The sequence below is a fragment of the Prinia subflava genome, chromosome 24 (assembly GCF_021018805.1).
Source record: "Prinia subflava isolate CZ2003 ecotype Zambia chromosome 24, Cam_Psub_1.2, whole genome shotgun sequence".
Lineage (NCBI taxonomy): Eukaryota > Metazoa > Chordata > Aves > Passeriformes > Cisticolidae > Prinia > Prinia subflava.
This window is the reverse complement of record NC_086270.1, coordinates 6,677,358-6,700,335: the sequence shown is the minus strand read 5'-3', so window position 1 is coordinate 6,700,335 and position 22,978 is coordinate 6,677,358. Positions and strand designations below refer to the sequence as shown.

Here is a 22,978-nt window from a genome sequence, read left to right as displayed (position 1 = left end):
CTAGTTGCATTGGAGTGGAGTCCATGTCAGTTGTGTGTGAAGGACCCAGAAATCCATGGCACAATGTCAGAAATAGATTTGCCTTTCTGGTATGGCTTCTCTGCAGAGTGCAAGCTTGCTTTTTGTAAACCATCTGGTGCTGGGTTTTATTTGATTTTATTTTAAGCCATGAGGAAAATAATCTCAACTCTCCTGTACCAAATGCACAAGCTGCTTTGCTCAGCATCTTTATTTCTTTTCCCTTTTCTTTCACCCCCTCCTCCTTCTACCTTTCTTTTTAAATGACAGGACTGTAATTTGGAAAGACTTAGCCTAGTCCTTTGAAAAGTTACCTGCTCTGAACCTTGTCCCTGTCTGTCCCCCACCCTCAGCAGTGGCTGTGATAACCCCAGAGCGGAGTCCCCGGCCCACTTCAGCCCCAGCCATCGCTCAGAGCCACCCTGCAGAGCCAGCCTCAGCTAAGTCCGACGTGAAGGACGTGGCCACATCCAAAGTAGGGAAGGAAACAGCAAAATCTGATGTGAGACGTGAAGAATTTCCACTGGAGAAACCCAAGGAGCCAGTGGATGCCTCAAGGGTAGGTCAGAGCGGAGTCTCTTGGGAACAGCTGAGCTGGAGCATCGCTCAAGAAGTCACCCCTCAGCAGCAGCTGCTCTGTCCTGGGGGATGAGGGCCTTATCCTTCTCCCCAGAGTTGGGTGGGAGCAGACACAGGGGTCTGGGTGCCAGGGCAATGCCAGCCATGACATTCCGGTTGGAAGAAGGAGCTCCAGGGCAGCCAGGTTTTGGTGGTTGTAGTCAAAGCAGCTGCAGCCTGCTGATAGATGGTTAAAAACACTGGCAAGAACTGCACATGATGATGAAATCGGAGTTCAGAGCTTACCCACGGCCAGGCTGTGCCCCCTGGTTCCTAGTATGACAGCAGGAGGGAATTCCAGTGAAATCAGTGATATGGATCTGGTCTGCAGCCCAGCAGTGCAGCACTTGATAGGCTTTTGCTGGGAGAGCTGGTAATACAGTGCTGCAAACTGGACTAAAACTCTGATTGAAAATGACACTGGTGAGACCTTCAGGAGTTTATTGTTTAAATTCAGTATTTTTCACCATTATTTGGTCTTTCTGACCAAATGTTTGAGTTCTTTGCTGGGGTTGACATGTGTGTGCTGTTCTAGTAAGTCAAAATAATGTGCAAAATTATTGTTGATATTACAGTGTCCTTAATATTCAGCAGATCTTACTGACTTACTGAAACCTTGCAGTGGTGCAGCAGAAGTGTTTGCCTTGAGACACAATTTTCACATTACTCCAAAGTTTGGCTGTTTTCAGCATTGCTGGAACCACATGATTCTAAACATATCATGCATTGGGTCTTTTGTGGGCATCTTCAGGGAAGATTCCTATTAATTAAGGTTTGGAGAGGGAGGTGAAGAAAGGGCAGTTGCTCCAAAAAATTCCATGGCCTGTGTGAACAGTAATTTTTAAATGAAACTGCTTCAGGCTGGCACTGTGGAGTAGGAATCAGAGCACAGAGATCCTGCCCTGCTGTTCTTGCCCAGTTGCTTCCTCTCCCTCATGTTACAAAGAATGAGGAAATTTCACTTTTCCCATCTTACTACAGGTTTTTTCCTAAATGCTTAAACATTGGATTTTTTTCTCCTCTAAATATAGATGTGGGCGGAAAATGTGGATTTGAACGTATCAAATTTACTGTTTCTCCAATGGAGCTGCAGCACTTCTTTTAACACCCACTGATAGTTTTGCCTTCAGAGTACTTGGCAATCCAGTTTCCCTAAAATACTTGCCTTAGGGTGTTAAGACAATCTTGGCTCTCTACTTGCAGAAAGGAAAGAACCTAATTTGTGATGTTGGGCTTGGTTTTGTAGCTATGCCTTTTCTTACTGCCTCTGCCAACATAATACCTGTGATATAACCAATAATTTCTGGTTTTGGGAAGGTCTGTGTTAATTTGAGCATGTTGCTTTGTTTGGATACTCACTGGGAGATCCAGCTGCAAATGCCATTTGAAAACATTGCCTGACCAAGCTAATGCAAGTGGGAAGCCCTTCTTCAGAAGCACTGGAGAGCACTGATTTCAAATACAAATAATTCTTAAGCTGGAGGAATTATTTAACATGCTGTTGACTAACAGAGTGCTGGAGAGCTGCCGTGTCATTAACCCCTGCCCAGGGCTGCATGTTGGTTTTTGCATGTTACCCCAGCACTTCAAAACCAACTTTATGCAGCTGTGTTTGGAAATGAAATGGTTTCTTGAAACAAACCTACTAACAAGAAATGTTTTTACCAATTTATTTCTTAAATGTAGGTGAGGAAAACACACATTGAGATCACAGTCCCCACCACGAATGGTGCCCAACCCCAGGTTTGTGCTAATAATTCAGTTTAGGTTGCTCACACTTTTTTTTTTTATTTTTCAAGGTTCAACATAGTTAAATGAACCAACAACTCTTTTTTTTTTTTTTTATCACTGCCCAACAGCAGCAGCCTGCAGAAAAAGAGGAAGAGCTGATAAGAATGAGGAAGGTTAGCCATTTTACCCTTTCACTGGCCAAATTTGCCATATCATTCATGCATCTGTAACCTGTTTAAAAAGACAGTGCTCCAGTTTCTTCATGGGCTTTGGGTTGGGGTGTTGGTTTTCTTTAAACAATCAAATACTTGATTTGGAAATTAATAGCTTTTTTTGTCCCATGGACAACCTGATTGCTGAAATTATGCATGTTGAATGTTCAAAAGAAACACACTTGGTTTGATTTATAAAATTTCTTCTCTGTAACAAATTTAGTTCGAAACTAAATGTAGCCTGCATGGCAGAAAATGCAAGACAAAAATCAGGACAAAGCTTTTTTTAGTATTGACTAAGTAATAAGGAAACATCCAAGATGGGAAAGTGGTTAAAGTGCATTTGCTGTGCACACTGGGACCTGTAAAAGTTCCCCCAGGCAGTGCAGCCTGGAACTCAGGGGTGGGCCTGCATCTCTCAGGAATGTGGTGTGGTGACTGTTGGAGGCCTCCACTGAAAAGCAGGAATTATCTCTCTGGCCGCTGCCAAGGTCTCCTGGGAGCTGTCTCTTTAAAGGACTCATTGCATCTCCATGAGCCAGACTCCGATTCCCAGTGGGAATTCCCACCCCATGCTGCCACAGCGCTGTACTCCTAACCTTGAGTTAACTTTTTAATTTGCCAATTTATCAATCCCGCAAGACCAACGTTTTAATTTTTTGTGCCTTTTTGTTTTGTTTTGTTTTGTTTCCCCCTTTTCTTTCATTTTCACAGAAGAGATCAAAGAGGCTAGATGGTGAAAACATTTATATCAGGCATAGCAATTTAATGTTGGAGGTTTGTATGAACTTGAAGCTTTTTTTGAGTTGCATTTGCTAAACCTTCTGCATCTGCGCTGAACTTCCTTTTCTGCTGCTGCCTTTGTTTTTGCATGCTCTTGCATGACAGACCTTTTGATTTGATTTGATTTTTTAATTATGCTTCTGCATGGTGACAGTAAACATGATGATGCTCAGGCCTTCTTCCTTCTTCCTCTTCTGACTTTCATTTTCTCATACCTCCCCAAAATACATGATTGGCAGTGCTCAGATCTGCTCTGGGACCTGCTGGCTGCTCAGGGGATCATGGATTGTAGTGGAGGGCTCATTGATCAGTTTTTCACTGCGTGAAACAAATTATTTTCCTAGGGGAAAAGCCAGTCTGTGAAAATACAAAATTCAGGATAAGCTGCTGGTGAAATTGGGGCAGACTGCCTAGGGCAGCTGTGGCTGCCCCATCCCTGGAGGTGTTCCAAGGCCGGGTTGGACAGGGTTTGGAGTAACCTGGGATAGTGGAAGGTATCCCTGCCCAGGGCAGGGGGAGAATGGGATGGGCTTTGAGTTCCCTTCTAACCCAAACCATTCCAGGATTCTGTAAAATTGTCACCTCTGTGGTGTCCAGGCCACCACAATATCTATGTTGCTTCAGGCAGGAGGGATGCCTTTGGATGCTGCAGTGGTGTTTGCAGCTTTTCCATCCTCCTCCCAGCCCTTCCTGGCCTTGCAGCATCTCACCACTCTCGGGCCCCATCCTGCCTCAGTGTCAGGTCCCTCTGGATCTGATAGAGAGGGTCAGTGGTCACAGGTGGCTCATCCTTCCATATTACAGCTCTTCCCTTTGGATTTGGGAGCCCTTTCCACTTGGTTTCACCTAAGCTCAGTCTCAGAACAGACCATGCCAATCATATATTTTATTTTCTTTAATACACTCTGTTATGGAAAATGTTTTGTGGCTTCTGATATTCTGGTCCTGTGTTACGTGTTTCTACTCAAACTTGCAGCACCAGCAGCTTGTAAGGTTCTCCCTGGTGGTATCTCTTGAAAGTGGAGTGTACTAACTGCCTTCTCCTCATCAGAATGTTCAATGTTTTTTTGTTTTCTTTTTCCTTTGGTTTTTTGGGGTGGTTTTTTTATTATTATTTTTGACTGCTACAACGTAGAGCTTTGAGTCACCAAGTGTAGGGTCTGCACATGATAGGCAGAGTTTGGCCTCCGCCAGGGCACTCTGAAGACTGTGCCTATTACTTTTTCACCCAGCTCCAATTACACCCAACAGGTCCAATTCCCCAACCCTAAACAGAACTTTGTCATTGTCTCTAACCTCCTTTTTCCCATCAGTGCAGTACTTGCCTCCAAGCCCTTTTCCTCCCCCATCCCCTTCCCACAGTTCTGTTCGAGGTACTCCAGCCCTCCCCTACAACAGGAGTGACCCAGGAGCTCCCCTCCTTTATTCCCTTTATTTTTTTAATCTGTGCACTTGGTAGATCAGATATTTTCCTGGCAGACCTCACCCTCTTGAAGCTGCCTGTTGATTTTACTTGAAAGCGTTTTAACACTCCACGTGCACCTCTTCCTGCAGAAAGGGAGAACAGGAGGAGAAAGGTGATGCTGAGCAAGCTGATTCCTCAAGGTGCTTCCCAAACCTGGCTTCACACAGCTCCTCGTGGCTTTGGCTCCTCTGGCAGCCCTCCCAATCCCTGCTCCTTTGCAGTGCTGGAAAGCCAAGGTGGTGGTTGTCTCTTCTCTGAGCCAGGAGCAGCTGTAGGGTTCTTGGACCAGGCAGGGATTTACCCCAGAGTCCACAGCAGACTCATTTCTGCTGTTTTTTCCTACCTAACATGCACTTGCCTTATATTTTCATTTCCCCCCAAAACTGTGGCAAAAAGAGTAAATATTGTTAAAGAGGCATTTGGGGTTTAGCCCTGTGGAGGGAGGGTGGTATGTCCTGGGTGAGCTGCAGGAATGCAGATTTGTGGGAGGGCCCTCCTTTAGAAATGCATTTGCTGTCCCATCTTCTAAAATTGATGGGCTGAGTAACAACTAAAAGCACAAAAATAATGAAATTTCCTGGTGATGCTTTTACTGACCTTGATTCCCCCCATTCTTGCTGCTTTTTGGCCCTGTCCTGAAAAGTTGTTGTTTGCCTTATGCAAAAGCTTTCTTTTCTACAGCCTCTGTTTTGCTTGCAAGGAAGAACTATTTTAACAAGCTGACTTGCCTTGAAGTCTGTGTGTTTATGCTGTAAACTGGCATCACAGAGTTAAAATTGGACTTTTTCCAGACAGAAAGGTTTAGCAGGAGTTTCTTGATTGATCCAACATAAAATGAATTTTCAGTTCGATTAAAAAAAATAATTTCATCTTTGTTTCTGAAGTCTAAAATCTCCTATGATAGCTCCTGGAGGGATGAGATGAGAGGTAGAGGAAAAAATGGTAATGGGGTTATTCTGGAAACAAAGATAATTTCTGCTAGGATAAAAGAGAAACAGGTATGAAGAGAATAAATAAAATTGGGAAAACATTTTTGTTATCATCAATTGTATTAATACCTTGAAGGACTCAGGCTAGCAGAGGAAAAAGAAACCAAACTCACAAAATTTTAAGATGTTAAATTAATTAAATAACCCAAAGAAACAGTCTGGCAACTTTAAAAAATCCTCTTTGGGGAAAATCCATGATATTCTAGCCCAGCTGTCACCTGGTTTGGCGTAGCTTGAGATGAACCAATGGCCTGTCCCGCTGCTGGAGGAGACCCCACTCCTGCGTTGCAGTTTATCCCAATTAATCAAAGAGGAGGAGAGAGGATGCTCCCTTTGTGTGTTTGCAGTGTGGGCACAGTTTGGGAAGTTGTCAGCAGCTCTGCTGAGTGCGGCTTTGCTAAGGACAGCTTAGGCAGTCCTGAGTCTCTCAGTGTCCCTTCACTTATCGTGTTCTTTTGCTGATAGGATCTAGATAAGACCCAGGAAGAAATAAAGAAGCACCATGCCAACATCAGTGAGTTGAAGAAGAACTTCATGGAGTCTGTCCCAGAGCCTCGGCCGAGTGAGTGGGACAAACGTTTGTCCACCCACTCCCCTTTCCGAAGCCTCAACGTCAACGGGCAGATTCCCACGGGAGCGGATGGAGTGAGTACCTCGGCACGGGCTGTTCCAAGGGGCAGCACTGCACTGTGGGATTCAGCTCCCTTTAGCTTCTGCTTATTTTCAATTTTAAGTCAGTATTGACTTGTACCATGTAGAATGTTCTCTGAGAGAATCAAAGCTTTAGTATTGGTGTCATAAAAAACATGATTTTTTGGTAGAGAAGGATGTAAGAATTCTTTAACTGGTATTGATGCTGCTTTTCCTAGTGTGGCTGTCAGTGTGATGCTAGAGAGCACTTCCCATGGCTGGTTTGGGGACTGACTCATTCCTGGATCTCCCCAAAATGTGGAAAAACTCCTGACAAACCCAAAATCCAAAGACCTAAATTATTACTTCAGAGATAACGTTGCAGATAACCCAGTGGAGAAGCACTGGGATGGGATTATTTTTCCAAAATCACTTTATTCTCCAGTTAATCTGGTATGTCATTGGATTTAGACTTGCATTAGGAACTCCAGGTCCTGATCTGCTGTGGAGGCTTCGAGATGACTCCTTGGGTGGCCACAGCAGAGCTGTTCAAACACGATGGGAATCTCCCTCCTTCCAGGAACTGTGTGTTAGTAACCACATACACTCACAGTTGCTCTGCTAATTTCCTTAAAAAGGTAATTTTTCAAGGAAAAACCAGTCACCAGCTGGTTTCTTCTTGGCTAACAGACACCTCTGTGTCATACTGATGGTAACTGGTTCAGATTTGGAGACTGTGAGTAGAACTGTAGTTAGTGCCTGTGGTAATCAGTTTTTTTAAGAAATAAATGCAATTTTTTATTGCAACAGAAAAATTACATCCTGACTACTAGTGGTGGCAGTTGAAGAGACTCCTAGTTGAAAGCCCAGTTTTTCCCCTTCCTTCCCACAGCTCTGCAGTTGAACTAGTATTTTATGTTCAAACAAGGCATATACTTATTAACCAGGAAATAATCTTACAGTGGATGGAGGGTTATTATGACATGTACAAGGGGTTTAACACCAAGTTTACTACAGGCTCCTCAAAACTTGGAGTAAAGCCAGGACAGGTAAAGGGCTTTTTTGCCTGCTAGAAAAATGAGATCCCCAAAATGAACTTAGTCAGGGTTGGTTGTTACAGATTCTCAGAATGGTTTGGATTGGAAGAGAACCTAAAGCCCATCCAGTGCCCCTTGTGCCATGGGCAGGGACACCATCCACTGTCCCAGGTCCCTCCAAGTCCCATCCAGCCTGGCCTTGGACAGTGCCAGGAATCCAGGGGCAGCCACAGCTTCTCTGGGCAGCCTGTCATTGGGATTACCACTTCACACATGGATAGACTTTGTCCTCTGTGGCTGAGCCTCAGTGTAGATTCCCCAGGAATGTGGGCAGCAGACCTCTGCTCACAGTGCCCAGTGAGTTTTAGGATGTGGGTGGGACAGAGTAGAGGCTCTCAAGCTCCACAACTGCAGCACAAGAATGTTATTCTTGGTTTTTATGAAGAATTTCTTGCAAAGTTACCACACTGAGACCTTGGAGGGCTGCTGGTCACCATAACTGGATGGTGTGGGCTTGTCCCCTGTAAGGCTGCAGTGGGTCTGAATTCTGCAGAATTGGTGTCAGCCCAGATTTCCATTTCTGGAGGTTCCTTCTTAATCTGGTCCTCTTTGAAGTGATCTCACTCTGAGGTGGCCATGTCCTGCTATGAGCTTCCAGAAATGTATCTTCCCCAGGCACTGACTGGGGAGAAAGTTTTCCCTCACCTGCACGTGTTCAAGGATCATAAATCAGATGGTATTTAAAGATGGTAAATCATGGTGCAAAGCCATTGCTTCTGTTCATGATGGAACCTTCATCCTGCCTTAGTGGCCAAAGGGGATTTTGCCAGGGTCCACTTTTCTGCTATTCCTGTATGTTTTATTACGAGACAACTGAACCTTAACACGCTTTGTGTGTCCAGGTCAAGAAAGTCACTGTCCCATCTTCTGAGAGACAGGTTGGTGGGCTTGAGGTAAAGCTGCTGCTCTGATCTGTGCTTCTGAACCAGACTTGCTATTGCAATGGCACTGAGCAAAAACTCAACAGCAGCTGCTGGATAACATTTTTCTTTTGGCTACATGAAGTAGTTTCATAACTCACACCCAGAGGACTTTGGCACTGCTGCAGCTTTTGCAGCTTTCAGTTTTTGCTTATTTTGGTGCATGGCTGGTTCGAAAAAGCTGCATGACCGATATAACCGTGTATTCGGAGACCAAAACAATTCTGGAAATTTAACTGTTCCCTGTTCTTTTTATGTTGTCTTTCTTTCCTTTTCTTTTTTTTTTCTTTTATTTTTTTAACAATCATGTTACTCTTGCGTTTTATATTTTCTTTTGCTGCCCAGTCTCCCAGCTACTTTCTCCCGAATTCTCACCACTTAGGGGTGTGCAAAGAACCAGTCCCAAAATACCGCACTGACCAGAGGAGGTTGGCTCAGCTGAGGGAGCTTAGAGCCAAGTTTTTCCTCTCCTAAGTACACTTGGGTTTGACCGGGGCTGGCAAACTAAAGGGATGCAGAGTTATTGAACAGCAACATTCCCACAATCTTTCCTTTCTTCAGCAGAAGTGCTGAAGCCCTTGCATGGTCCTGTGTGCTGATTTACTCATTCTGGATTTTTATCCTTCTTTAGACTCCAGAAACAAAAATGCTAAAACACAGAGCAAAATCCCAGGTGTTTGCACTGCTCCTACTGCCACCCTGCCTGTTCCATGTGTGGGATTTCTAAGATTTACAGTTTTTCACTTGTTCAGTAGAATTTTAAAACCAATCAAAATTTTTGATACTTTGGTCAGAACTTTGAAAAAAACTTTTTGTGTCTGCTCTGCAGTCTGGCTGTTCCATGGGATTTTCCAAACGTTGAGTTTTAAGGGCACTGTAATTAGGAAGCTGTCCAAGTTCATATTTTATACTGCACCATTCCCATTTCAAATGCCTCAGACTTTTTTCTTATTAATTCCAAAACACTCTGGAAGTTTTTGGGCATCCACTTTTCTGGGAGGGCAGGCACAAACACCCATGGTCCTGATGCAGATGTTGATGGGCTCTGCAGAGAGAACATGGTTCTGTAGTTCCAGGGCTGGTGTGACCAGTGGCTCTGCTCCCCAGGGCAGTTTATTTTATGTTGAGAAGAGCTGCCCTAATGCTTTGCACATCTCCAAGTGTCATTTTGGGCACTTTCCATCTGTCATTTTTGTTCATCTCTCTCTGTCTTTCTTGATCTTCTACCATGAAAGCAGACACGGGAACGGCCTCTGTTAGTACAGGATGAAGACAAACTAAAAAAGCAGGAGATATCTACTGAGACAGCCTTTTCCCGGCCAGCAAGTGAAACAACTCTTCCAAAGGTTTCTATTGCAATCCTTGAAGACCAGAAATCACTCAAAAAGTGTCAGCTGTACTCTAGCATTTTTCCTTCTCCACGTATTCCCTTTATGATGTCCTTCCTCCTGGTTGTAGCACTGACTGTTTGGTGGCTGCTCTTTCTCTGAGTGGCAACAGGGTCGTGTTGAAGCCTCAAGACCAAAGCTCCTGAATTTCTTGGCTGTAGTCTCTGCTTCATCTTCCTTGTCCTGGTCTTTGATCTCCGTAGTTCACTGTCCCAGGGAGGGACACCCTGTGACTGTCGTGTTAATCCTGCTGTATGTCCTTGTGTGGCTGTGACAGGACCTGGCAGGAGTGGTTGTGGATTGCCAGGTCCATTCTCAAGTTTCCTGTGGTGCAAAAGCAAATTCTTTTAACTGTGTTCCCAACTGCTGTGGGAGGGCAGATGGGGCAGGAAATCATGGGAGGAGAGTCTGATTTCCCAAGGTCCTGAAGATTTCCCATAGGAATTGCTGGAGAATTGCTTCTAAGCTTGTTTTAAATGTAGGGTATTTACAAGCTGAAGAACATTTGACACTGATCTAAAAGGGGCTTTACAGGAATCTGCTGAATCACAGAATCCTGGAATGGTTTGGGGTTGGAAGGGCCCATAAGGATCGTTCCACCCCCTGCTATGGGCAGGGAACCTTCCCCTGGACCAGGTTGTTCTAAGTCCTGTCCAATCTGGTCATGAACAATTCCAGGCATGGGGAGTCCACAGCCTCTGTGGCCAGCAAGAGGTCAGCTCTCTAGGAAGAACATTGGAATCTAATCCATAACCACTCAATTTCTAGGAAACTCAGATCAGCATTTAAATAAAAGGTGCTGGTTCTCACTGCTGCTCTTGGTAATAGCTTAGGGACAGGGTCAGCTTTTCATTTCCTAGTAGGGGAAGCCTTTGACAAAGTATCCCACCTTCCCTCTCCACCCCTATTCTCATATCCAAGAAAATACATAGTGTTATAGGAGAAAACCCGTTGCAAGGAGATATTTATTGTAAACATACATTAGTATTTTTTTTGAAATCTGATGGTTTTGGTGCACTTGAGATGTGTTTTATTTAATTTGTGTGGAACTAACTGACGCATGTTTACTCAGGTCACGGGGATGGAGTCACCAGGTGTTTGAGCATTCTCTCTGTTGGCATGTTGGCTTGGCCACAGCAGGACACACTTCTAATGTTAAAGCCCTCGATTGTTTTTGACTCCTTTAACCAAACCGTTGCATGCTGGTTGTTGTTTATTGCTTACAATGTCAGTGTCTGGATGATGCTCCCATATATCCAGGTTATCCTGGCTGAGCTGTGCAGGCTCCAGCCAAGCTGGACTGAGCAGAACTGGTGTGTGAGCTGAAGGGAAGGTGGGACTTTGTGTCTAAGGGGTTTCTTTTCTGTAAATAGTAATGATGGAGCTGAGCTGAGCCCCCCATTGCTCCTTTCAGCATTAATCTGTGTTCTCCTGTGTCCACTGGTGGACTGGGCTGGACACAGTCACTCTGAGAACACGCCCCAGTGTCACCAGTGGTGGCAGCTGCTCCAGCAGCATGGAAAAGAACAGAGCAGGCCTTTATTACATGGACTAAAATGTGTGAATATATATAAATACCTGTATTTATAACCCTTTTAGATCTGTATCTGTGTAAACAGTGTTACTTAGGAAGCTAGCAGATAAGCTTGAAGGAATAAGGCAAAAATGGCATGTGCTGTCTGGTCTGAGGGTCCATGGGATGTCATGGACCACTCGAGCCACCTCTTGCTCTTGATGTACAGGTTGAGGTTCTAAATGCTGTCTCAGAAATTTAGGTTGCTAGTGAAACCCTTTGTTTTAATCCCTCAGGAATCTTTGCAATTCCTCTTGTAACCTGTTCACCAGTTTGTGCCTTTAGGACTTTGTTTTGTGAGGATGCTGATTTTTCATTGGAAAATATTCTTCCCTTTTTAATACACTGCCTTTAATACAGAGTCTTCCTCCTTTGAAACTAGGAAGGGTAGAAGTTTGAGGGTTGTTGTCCAGGCATAGACTGGTGTGAAGGAGAATGTTGGCAGGCTGTGTCCCTGAATCCTTGGAGCAGCCCTTGGATGCCAGCATATTTGGTGTAGAGTTTAGGAAGACCAAAGTGGGCCCTGGAGAGGAGAGGTGGCAGAGGATGTTGGGGTACCCTGTGCTGTGCAGAAAATGCAGGATGGAGGAAGTTGGGATACTTGTGGCTGGCATACCCTGCCTGCATCTCCTTCCCAATATGCTATCAGTTGTGAGAAGAACAGAGATTGTTCTCCTCATGGAGAACATGGAGAGGGAGTAAACAGGAGTTGTTTGGATCTCTCTGTCCATTTTCTGTCCCTGTTTCCTGGAGATTGAACACACAGGTGCTTCCTTCCCAAAGCCATTGCTCAGGATCACTGCTTAGGATGCTGTGGTGAGCACTGCTGAGTTTACTGTGTTTCTGATGCACTGACAAGAACTTGGAAGCCACACTGGTGGCTTTGGCAAAGCCATGGTTTCTGTAGCTCTGTCACCTATTTCCAAAGGACCTGAAGTCTAAAACTTTTTGCCTGGAGCAACATTAGATGACCAGAGTGCTCAGGATGTCTCATCACAGCAGGATAAAAGATAGGCTATGTCACTTTTAGTCAATTCTGTAACTCTTCAGTTCAAATGGTCTCTTTCTCACTTTTTTAATCTTGAGATAAGGCTGGTTGTCATCAGCAAAAAACCATAGGAACTTTACACTCTGAGAATGCTCAGGAACATTTTTGGGATTATATACCAATTATCATTGCAGAGTATGAAGAAATCGAACAAATACTTTCTATTTCTCTGGCAGTTTATAGGCCAGTTATCCATATTCATCCAGGTAGATATGATCCCTCCTGACAGAGGAAACCTATAACTTACCAGGAACAAAACCTCATCTATCCAGCTCCCCAGGGATGTGCCCACTGGGCTACAGCCCCTTTCCCAGTCGCTCCTCTGCTTTTTTCCCTGTTTGCTTGTGATGCAAAGCGAGTGATAGTCCATGGCAATCTACCTAAAGTCTCATTCCTGCACATCCTGTATCCCATTTGTGCACATTCCATATCTTTTACACCTTGGTGCTGTGGTTTCCGCCTTTTCCCGTGATGTCAGCACAGGATGCAGCACTGAGAGGAGGATTTTGTGAGTCCTGCTGTCATCCCTGTTCACAGGGAGAGCTGCTTGGCTCTAGTGCTGTTTAAAGGCTGAGATCTCAGGGGGTCTATAAAGGAACCAATACATGTGCTTTGCTCCTGTTTTCCTCAGGAACAAACTTGCTGGGAACACCAGCAGCCCCTGGCTGCCTGCCTCGACACTGGCACCCACTGACACAGGTATTCACACACCCTGTTCAGCCTGCCTGGTGCGCAGTGCCAGGCTGTGAGTGATGGAGAGATGAGTTATCCCTCCTGCAGGGAAGCTGCAAATGTCTGCAGCATGTCACCTCATCCAGGTTGGCATGAGAAATCCTGTTTTGTCAACGTGATCTGCTGCAGAAAGTGGCATTCTGTTGACTGGCATGCTGGTGACATAGCAGGATAAGACTGCCAGCAGTTTTGCCCAGTGTTTTGTGGTGTGCTCACTCAGCTCTTTGATGCTCATGTGTAGGATCCCACTGGGAGCTGTTGAGGGTTCCCGTTGCAATATTGATGGTTGGCTCCACACCTACTTCTGAATCTCCTTACCTGGATTCCAGCTCTTCTGAACACCACCTAAAACATATGGGAGTTTCTTGTGCTTTCTTACTTCAGGAAAAGGTGGACCACCAGCATTTTGAAGTAGCAGATGTGCCAGAGCCAGTAGCTTGGCACTCAGATTCAGCTCTGAGGCTGTGCTTGGTCTCAGGCTCTGTGTGTGGTGATACTTGAGGTCTTCACTGCTGTGAAACAACATCCCTTTTTTCTTTTTCAACTGCTAGAAGGGAGCAGATAAATGAGGGTATTGACTGCATCTCCTCCCATGTCCTGCCTCACTCGGAGGTGACAGAAGGTGAGCTGAGGACTCCGCGTGGGCAGCTTGGTCAGGGCAGTGTTCAGCCAAGACTGGCTCTCCTCTCTTGTGTTTTGTCCAGTCACTAGTGATGACCCTAAAGAGTAGGTATTCCATATCTCCTTCCTGTCCTGAAATAATCAGGACAGGTGGATTTCCTCAGCACCAAGGAACAGTTTGTGTTTGGAGGAATGAGGGTTGGCTGTACCACTGGCTCTTGGGAAGGTTAACATAGAGTCATGTAATTGGATTGTCAGATCCTAATGGTTATGGGCAAAGTCTTACACTTCACATCAGTGTCAGTAATTTGTCACTCTGAGAATTGTTCCACTGGTTTATTGGGTTTTCTTTTTTCCTTGTCATGAGTTGATGGTGCCTGTTCTGACCTAGAGGATGAGGGAGGAAGCTTTCTGGATAAATTCAGCCCAAAAAAGGGTTATGGATTCATGCAGAAACTGCTTGGTCTGTATTTATTAGTGGGTGACACTGGGGAATGTGATAGAGGTGGTTCCTATTGTATCTCTGTTTGCATCTGTTGTGGTTTGTGGGGCTGGAGGGAAGTACTGGCCTTGGTTTGGGCCCCTTTGGGATCTTTTAGCAATGGTAGACAATCCTATTGGATCAGTCTGTGGGGACTAGAAACACTTTATTTTTTACCTAAAATGCTCTCTTTTGGAACACTTCTTCGGTTTTGTATTTTTTCTCAGATTTTTCTTTGTAAATATGTACATTTATCCATTAATAAATGTTATTGCAAATCAGATTTTTCTTTCCACTGCTTATTAACAAAAAAAAAAAGCTATATATCACCTGTGTCAATGACTTCCTTGGACTAAATCTCAATATTCCTTTCTCAAAGCAAGGACCCATCAGACCCTGAGCCACTGCTGATGGCATTCAGGGTGTAAGGTCTGCTGGACACTCTTTGGTGTGGGTTGGGTGCTCCTGGGGAGGAGGGATAAGACAAGGCTGCAGCTCTAAGCTTTCAAACCGACAAGAATAATTCAATTGAGGATTAAATCCACCTTGGTTTAAGACAGGCTTTGTTTGCAGGAGTCCTCTACCAAATTCTTAATGTCACTCTTAATACCTTCTTCCTCTTCACTTTGGAAGAGGGAGGAAAAATCAATTGCAGAAAGTTGTTCTAAGAGCAGGAGTGAGGCAGGTCCTGCACAGCTCATCTGCGTGAGCCCCTGTCCCACCTAGTGTGTTAATCTGGGGACAAAATGTTCCTTTGGGTTTTGTAAGTGAAGAAACCACATTCCTAATGAACCACTGTTCCTCAGCTCAGTGATACAGCATGAGCTTCTGGTGGAGTTTTTCTCTGGTTGAAGCTCAGGTTGTGTTTTGAGGCTGTGTCAAGAGTCAGTTTTAAATCCCATGTTGTGTGAGATTACAGGAAGGCAGATCTGACTGCTCATAATGCTGGTTGCCGAGATGAGCCTGTCACCAAGGCAGAACTCTAACTTCATTTATGGAATGAGGGAAGTGGAGTGAGCAGCACAAAATTGATGGCATTTATAAATCTTGATTTTATTCCCTCTTTTCACATGCTGCTGCTGCACTAAGGCAGCTCTTGCAATGCCATTACTTTGCTCTCTGCAGAGGGGTTTTGGAATAAACAGCCCTTCATGCAAGAGTACCTGTCCCAGAAAAGGGATGGGAAGGAGACCAGTGGGAGTGGGCAGAGGAATCATATTGCCCAACAACCTTATTTTGATAATTTAAATCTTGATCTTGAGGTTGTTTCACGTTGCCAAGTCAACAATGCAATGATTGGAGGTGGTTGCTGTGTGTTGTGTGATGCATTGGACTCATGACAGAATTTAGTCTTTTGAAGTTTCGGGCACATTGTGTGTTTTCTACCATTACTTTTAATTTTGGTCAAAATCTCTTTTGTCTATCTGTCATCTCAGTAGTCTGGTCAGGGTGTTGTGATCAAATCAATGGCAGTGAAAAAATGTATTGAAAACCACAAATTCATAGGTGACATCCATCCTTTTCAATGCTAGGGTGTTTTGAACAGCTTCTAAATGTTTTTAATTTTTACCTTAAGGCAAAGGAGTTCTGTAAGGCAGTGGTGGGTACTGTAAAATAAGGATTTTTGTTTTCTACTTTATAATACTTTTTACCTAAGTGCTTTGCCAGCTGTGAGATTGAGCATCAGTTGATCTGGGAGCGCTCTCTGGTGAGTGTGGTTTGCTTCAAAGCAACATCATCTCCTTGTGCATTCCTAGACAGTCACTCCGAGCCTGTGAGCTTCTGTGGATCCTTGTTTGGGGATAACCTAATAACAGCGTCAACAATTCCATTGCCATGCTGGAAAAGAGCAGGACTGGGAGGTATTAACCAGCTGGGATTCCTAGCATTTCATGTTGTAGGTTGTAGGGAGTTACTGTGCACTATAACTTCATGGTTTTAGCAGTTTTTATTAAATAGTAACTGGCAGTTGACATAATTTTAGCACTCCTTAAGTTTTCTGCAGGGTAATAGTGTGATTGGGGTGGGAATACTGGAATATTCAACAGAGAGAGGCAATCCACTCTGACAGCACAGGGAAGCTGGGTCATACAAGTAGATCTGATCCAAAATAGCAGGGTCTTGAAAAAATGCAGGCAAACCAGTATATACAAAACTACTTTTTGAGAAAAATAAATCCTTTTGGCCACTGGTATCATGAAATGAAGCCTGTTATTAATTTATCCCCAGTCTGAATTATTGTGTGTCACTTCATTGCAACGCTTCAGCTGTATCTTCAGGAGCACAAAGATTTGTATTTCAAGGGTGGTGCTTTAGTTGCATTCATATCTGGGTCAGTTTGTTTCTTCTGGGTCATTGCATCCTGTCCTGTATTTAATTTACTCTGTGTTTGACTGCTTCGTGCTTGATTTAGGCCTCACTGGTTTGGGGCTGTGTCTCTGAAAATGAGTAGTTGGCAGTCCAGGCACCTCTCAGGTTTCCTGGGTCTCAAGGTGAGCTTGGAACTCTGCAAATCTGAGCCCTAAACATGGGGATGCTTTGGCATTTGCAATTAAAAACAAATCTTGATAAGATCAGAATTTGTAACAGATGTTTTACATAGATAACTTTATCTAGAAACAAATACCTTTCCATTAGTTTATGTTCTTATGAGTGGGATAGGAAGGCAAGGCAAAAAGTGCTTCTGATCAGTTGATCTTATCAGGATTTCATTCTGTCTTTCCAGCTTGCATGTTTGCTGCTGCACTTGGCTTTGCTGATGACCAGAGTATGCACAGCACAGGCTCCATTCCAGCTCTCCGTTCCTTTATGCATCTGTCATGCGAGATACTTCAAAATGCAAATCATTTTATCTGTGTAGAAAGGGAACTGGGAGGTTATTTTGACTGTATACAGATTTTTGCCTCTTAAATACATCAGTGTTTGAGTAGCTGCTTAATCTTCTTTGTTTTATCTGTGATTCTTCTCTTGGCTGAGTAGTGCCCCAGCTCCTACGTAAGGAAATCTCACTCCTAAGGCGTGTTCCATTAAACCCCAGAAGATGAGCTGTGTCTTCTCAAGGTCCCATGAATAATTTCCAAGGTTTAGCATCTATAATTAAGGGAAGGTCAGGATACTGGCAGTATATAAATTCAAGTTTTAAACCAATAAGACATGGCTGTACACAGCCCCATTCTTGTTCTGTTTTGTGGAATGTTGGAGTAGTGTGTTAAGAAATGAATATAGGATCTGGATATGATATCATAGAATATCCTAAGTGGGAAGAGACCCACAGGGATCATCCAGTCCAGCCCCTGTCCCTGCCCAGACCCCCCAACAATCCCCCCTGAGCATCCCTGGAGCACTGTCCAAAGGCTCCTGGAGCTGTGGCAGCCTCGGGGCCGTGCCCATTCCCTGGGGAGCCTGGGCAGTGCCAGCACCTCTGGGGGAAGAACCTTTCCCTGCTCTGCAGCCTGAGCCTGCCCTGGCCCAGCTCCAGCCGTGCCCTGGGTGCTGTCCCTGTCCCAGGGCAGGGATGGAAGCTGCTCCTCAGGAGGAGGCTGCAAACTGTCTTGAGGTCTCCCCTTAAATATTCCATTGGAGAAACATGTGGAAATGGGTCTGGATCAGAAATAACCCTTCCCTGGGAGGGGAAATAACCTTTTCCCTCCACTCCTATTAAATGCATTTTGCTAAGCAATATCCCAACAACTTAAGCACAAGAGGCTGGAAATTCTAAAGAATAGAAATCCAGCAGCTAACCTGTCTGCAACATAAAGAAGCAGAGAACTGAAAAACACCCATGAGAAATGGGGAAAGAGTAATTTCTTGAAATTATACTAAGAAAAGCATCTATTTGTTCTTACATAAAGTATCTCCTGCTCTTTTCCTACCATTAAGCTATGCCAGGAGAGGAGGTCAGTCAAAGTGAAAGCCTCTGGGGTATAAAAAGTTAATCATAATCAAATAACCCACAGGCTTCAGGCCTCACATTTTAAGCCAAATTACAGTTTTTTGGTTGCCCAGGGAATCTTGTTAGAAAGTGAGACAAAAGTTTCAAGGAGTTAAAGCAGAATCAAGAGGATGGTTTTGGAGTAGTGGGTGAATTTTGTTCGTCATGGAAGTTTTGGATGTGCACAAGTCCCCACATGCTACAATGAAATTATTCCAAACTGAGCAAAAAGTGCTTAATAGTGGCTCCTCCTCTAGGTGCAGGGAGTTGTTTTCCTATTAATTCCTTAAAATTTAGGAGAGTGGATTATTAATGTACCAGGAAGGCTGTGTCAGTAAATGCACTGGGTACAGCTCAGAGGTTTTCCAGTGTCCAACCTCACTGTTGCATGTGTTACTGGAGATGTGATATATGATAAGAACCTGATGTTTTGCCTTGTTGCCTTTTGACCTCCTGCTCTCCTTAACTCCCTGCTCTCTTTTTCTCTCTCTCTCCCTGGCCTTTTTTGTGTATCCATTTCTTTTTAGAAAATGAGTGACTTTCTCTCCCAAGAGGATGTGGCTGCAGTGGCAGAGTGGAGCAGTTTTAACACTGGCTTTGCATGGGAGGGCTCAAAGCAGTCGGTAGTTTTTAGTGAGACTCCAGTGCCACCCACCTCACAGCCTTCTCCCAGCTGGCACTTTGGTGCTTGCTCCCTAAGCAGCGAGGAGGAGCAGAAAGAGGAGGAGGAGCAGGAGGAGGCGGTACCCAGCCACTCCACCAGCGAGGAGGACCTGACATGTGGAAAGGGGGTTTGTGTGGATGTGGAGAAGGACTCGGAGCTTCCCCGGCAGCCCTGGGGAGGAGAGGAGGAGGAGGTGGCTGAGGATGGTAAAGACAGCTTTGCCTTTAGAAAGCCACATGGCGACTGTCCCAATCCAGATGCTCCTAATGGGCTGCCGGAGCTCATTTGCTGCTTCCAGGTAGTTAGTCCAGCTCTTGCACCCCACACCCTGGCTACATTTGGAGTGGGAACCCAAACACTGCAGCAAGCAGAAGCCACAGACCCACAGAGGAGTTGGGTTTGCTTGGCTTGGATTCATGCTTGGAGCTAATGAGCCAATTAATCTCCCATAGTCAGTGCAATAAGCCCCTCTCAATTTATCTTTGAATTAAACATGAAACACTGGCAATTTATCTTTGCATTAAATACAAATCCTTCTCAATTTATCTTTGCATTAAATATGAATCCTTCTCAATTTGTCTTTGCATGAAATACAATCTCCACAGTGCAATGCCCTTTGCCCTTCTTGGATTGAAGCATCCCGTGGCATTCCCACAAAAAGGCAATATTTAGGCTCAAAAACGATGAAATTTTAGCTCCTCAAGGATTTTGCTGGCTCCAGCTGGACTGGCAGCTGACCCTCAACACAGCAGAGCAAATTTGAGGTGCTGTCCAGTGTGCCCCTTTGTGCTCCCCACTGTGGGGGGGGATTTTTGCCTGCTTCAGTGTTGTTGCATTGGTCAATAGATGTCTCTTCACCGCTAATGATCACAGTGGCATCTGGCAGGGTTGGGCAGAAATGGAGCCCTCTGGGAAAGTGCCGGCTCTGAACTCACTCTGTCGTCTTCTGGATAATCATCAGGTGGTGGAACAACTGATTTCTCTTCACCCTTATTTTTCTTTCTGTTTTATCTGACATTGATTTAATAAAAGTTAAAGATCTGATGAGGATTTTTAATAGCACAGTGTTGCTCTTGAGGTCAGGATAAAGCTGCTCAACTGTGATCAAGTCTTTGTGTGCCCAGGGTTGGTGTTAATCCTGACACTGGTGTCAGCAGTTGAGGGTCACCTTCTCTGGTCAACTGGCAATGAGCTTCTGGTAATTAGAAAGTTAAGAAACAGTGGAAACAGCGTTTATGATATTGTGACACACCCATTAAACCTTTAATGTCTGGTTTGGCTGACCAGAGTCTATGGTGTGCAGAAGGGCTGGAGGATTTTGCTGCCTGTATAATCCTCATGCCTGATCTCTGCCCTAAGAGCAGTGTGTTGTTCCAGAGACTTAAACCCAAAGATTTCCAAGCTGACCTTGGTTCCCACAGTGCTTTTATCAGATCAGTGTCAGAACACTTGCCAGCAGCCCAATCAGGATGTGAAGATGCGGACGTGGTGTTTACAAGATGTTTTTAACCCTATCTCACAGCCCCCACTAGTGAAGACACAGACTGTCACCATCTCTGACATGTCCAGCACCGCCAAAAGTGAAATTCCCACAAAAGAGGTCCCTATTGTCCACACGGAGACAAAGACCATCACCTACGAAGCTGCACAGGTAAGGTGTGTTCTGATAAATTTCATAGGGGCATAATTAAATCCAAGTAAACATTTTGTTTCCAAATCCTCAGGATGAGACAGCAGCACCTGCCTGTCTCTGCACATCTCAGTGAAGCACAGGCATTAACTGATGCTGTGGACACTATTTCCAGATGCATCTGGTATTTTTAGAGGAGCGGTGGTTTTCCCTGAAGACTAACAATTTTTTCAAGATGTGCTTGCAAACAGAATTTATCTTCAGCCACTGGTGGCTCCAGGATGTGGATCTCTCTGTACAAAGTTAACCTGAGCTGACCTTTTTTTGCAATAGATACCTTGTCTTATTTTTCCAGCTCCCCAAAGAGGCTGTTTATGTCTCTTCAGAACTTGGTTTATAAATTATTTGGTCATCCTTAGGTTTCAAGACTGAAATGTTTGTTAAAACACCAAATGTTTTGTATAAAATACAAGGTCACTATGTGGTGACTGGAAAGCAAAAACCTTAGTGGAGCAATGTTACAAAGCAGAGGATATGCAGGTATGGATTCATTGCTGAGGTTAAAATTAATCCTCAAATAAACATCTAAAACAGGTTTTAATCACAGAATCACAGGATGGTTGGGGATGGAAAGAGCCTAAGAGTTCACCCAGTTTTAGGCCCCTGCTGTGGGCAGGGACACCTTCCACTGTCCCAAGGTATTCCAAGCCCCATCCATCCTTGGATTCCCAGAGATCCAGGGGCAGCCACAGCTGCTCTGGCAATTCCAGCCCAGCCCCTGCCCACCCTGCCAGGGAACAATTCCTGACCAATCTCCCATCCAGCCCTGCCCTCTGGCACTGGAAGCCATTCCCTGTGTCCTGTCCCTCCATCCTTCATCCCAAGTCCCTCTGCAGCTCTCCTGGAGCCCCCTTAGGCCCTGGAAGGGCTCTAAGGTCTCCCAGAGCCTTCTCTTCTCCAGGCTGAGCACCTCCATCCCTCCCAGCCTTTCTTTATGTATTAGACACTTTGGAGCCAGTGCCAGCTTGGCTTTGCCATCATTGTGGTTAGCAGCCTGTGCTCTGCTGTTGAAGTGAAGTGAACTGTGGGATGTTTTTATGGATGCAGGAATCTCATGATTGTATAATTTGGGATTTCTAAGGAATGCTGTGGCTGCTCAGCATCCTCCCAGCTGCAGCATCAGAGAGATCATTCAGACAGTGGTGGTGAGCATTGCCCTGGCTTTCAGCAAGTGTGCAGGTGAAGAGAGGAGTTTTACTCTAACGGGGAAATGGAAAGGAAAAGTGATCTCCAGGGCTGGAATCAACTGGCCATGTGTGCACAGGGTGTGATGTGCCATGAGATCTCTTCCAGACTGTGGAAAATGGTCCCACCTTGTGGCAATTCCTGATATTGTCCCAGTGCTGAGCGAGGAGTCTGCCCAGTGGGGACATGGACAGCACGGCCAGGGTGAGCTAGCCAGGATGAGTGGGTGTGGGATTTTGGGCAGACCTTGAGTGGTCGAGTCAGGTAGGATGAGATCCAAGAACCAGCTCTAAAAGCTATTCCTCAGCAGATGTCAGCAAATGTCTGGATGGTTTTTGCTTCTGCCGAGCATAAAGTGAGGGATGTGCAAGGTGTTGTCAGGAGGGAGGGAAGGGTAACAAATACTTTTCTGAATCAGACTGTGCTCTTGGTTTGTTGATCTCCATGAATGCAGGCAGGTGGAATTTGGGATCGGTGTCTGCCTTGGTGTCCTGTCACGGTTCAGGCATGGATGGTATAACCAGTGCTGCAGGGCCAGCAGCATGCTCAGATTTGGGTACATCCCAGCTTTGTCAGTCTGAGGGGTGGCACAGGTCCTCCCTGAAGGATCTGTTCTTTTCCAACCTTAAAGCACAGGGACTCTGAGCTTTCAGAGACCTGCCCAGCTCTTATGCTCCTAGGCACAGGTTGTTTTGTCTTGTGGTCCACAATGGAGCTGCTGTCCTCAGCTTGTCCTCTGTCTGTCTCCGGTGGTGTGGAGCCCCTGCTTCTGTGCCCACTGCTCAGGGACTGACAGCCTGTTCTTGTGTCTCACAGACAGACGGTGGCAATGGGGATTTGGACCCTGGCATCCTGCTGACTGCCCAGACCATCACTTCAGAAACCACCAGCAGCACCACCACCACCCAGATCACCAAGGTATCACCAGGGAGCACCACAAAACACCAATTCAAACAGCAGCCTGATGGAGAGATGGGCGGGGATGAATGAGAGGAAAAAAAAGTTTTTGGAAGGTCCTTTCAAATACATGATTAGTACCTGGAGCAAAGCACAAGGGGTTCAGTTTTGCCTGTGTTAAATCTGTGGTTGTGCATTATTGCAGCACAGTGTGGACACAGACTCTGACTGTCCTGTGGGGCAGGAGGAAGAGCTGTGCTGTAAGGAAAAGCTCTTCCCTGGCTCAGCTATAAAAAATAACTTTG

The 22,978-nt window shown here is 45.1% G+C and overlaps 1 protein-coding gene across 29 annotated transcripts in view; it reads left to right on the top strand.

The window, feature by feature from the left end:
* The window catches only part of EPB41 (erythrocyte membrane protein band 4.1), a 95,619-nt gene that overhangs the window by 66,456 nt on the left and 6,185 nt on the right, over positions 1 to 22,978 (top strand). For 8 of the 29 annotated variants that reach the window (XM_063418888.1, XM_063418875.1, XM_063418886.1 and 5 more), the window contains 8 exons: positions 372 to 577; positions 2,323 to 2,379; positions 2,496 to 2,540; positions 3,294 to 3,356; positions 6,282 to 6,461; positions 18,765 to 19,199; positions 20,424 to 20,552; positions 22,593 to 22,694. In XM_063418888.1, coding sequence (XP_063274958.1) covers positions 372 to 577; positions 2,323 to 2,379; positions 2,496 to 2,540; positions 3,294 to 3,356; positions 6,282 to 6,461; positions 18,765 to 19,199; positions 20,424 to 20,552; positions 22,593 to 22,694 — 1,217 coding nt within the window. Of the gene's footprint in view, positions 1 to 371; positions 578 to 2,322; positions 2,380 to 2,495; positions 2,541 to 3,293; positions 3,357 to 6,281; positions 6,462 to 8,385; positions 8,422 to 8,808; positions 14,588 to 18,764; positions 19,200 to 20,423; positions 20,553 to 22,592; positions 22,695 to 22,978 lie in introns of those variants that run through there. The other 21 variants (XM_063418893.1, XM_063418890.1, XM_063418883.1 and 18 more) reach the window with 15 other exon arrangements.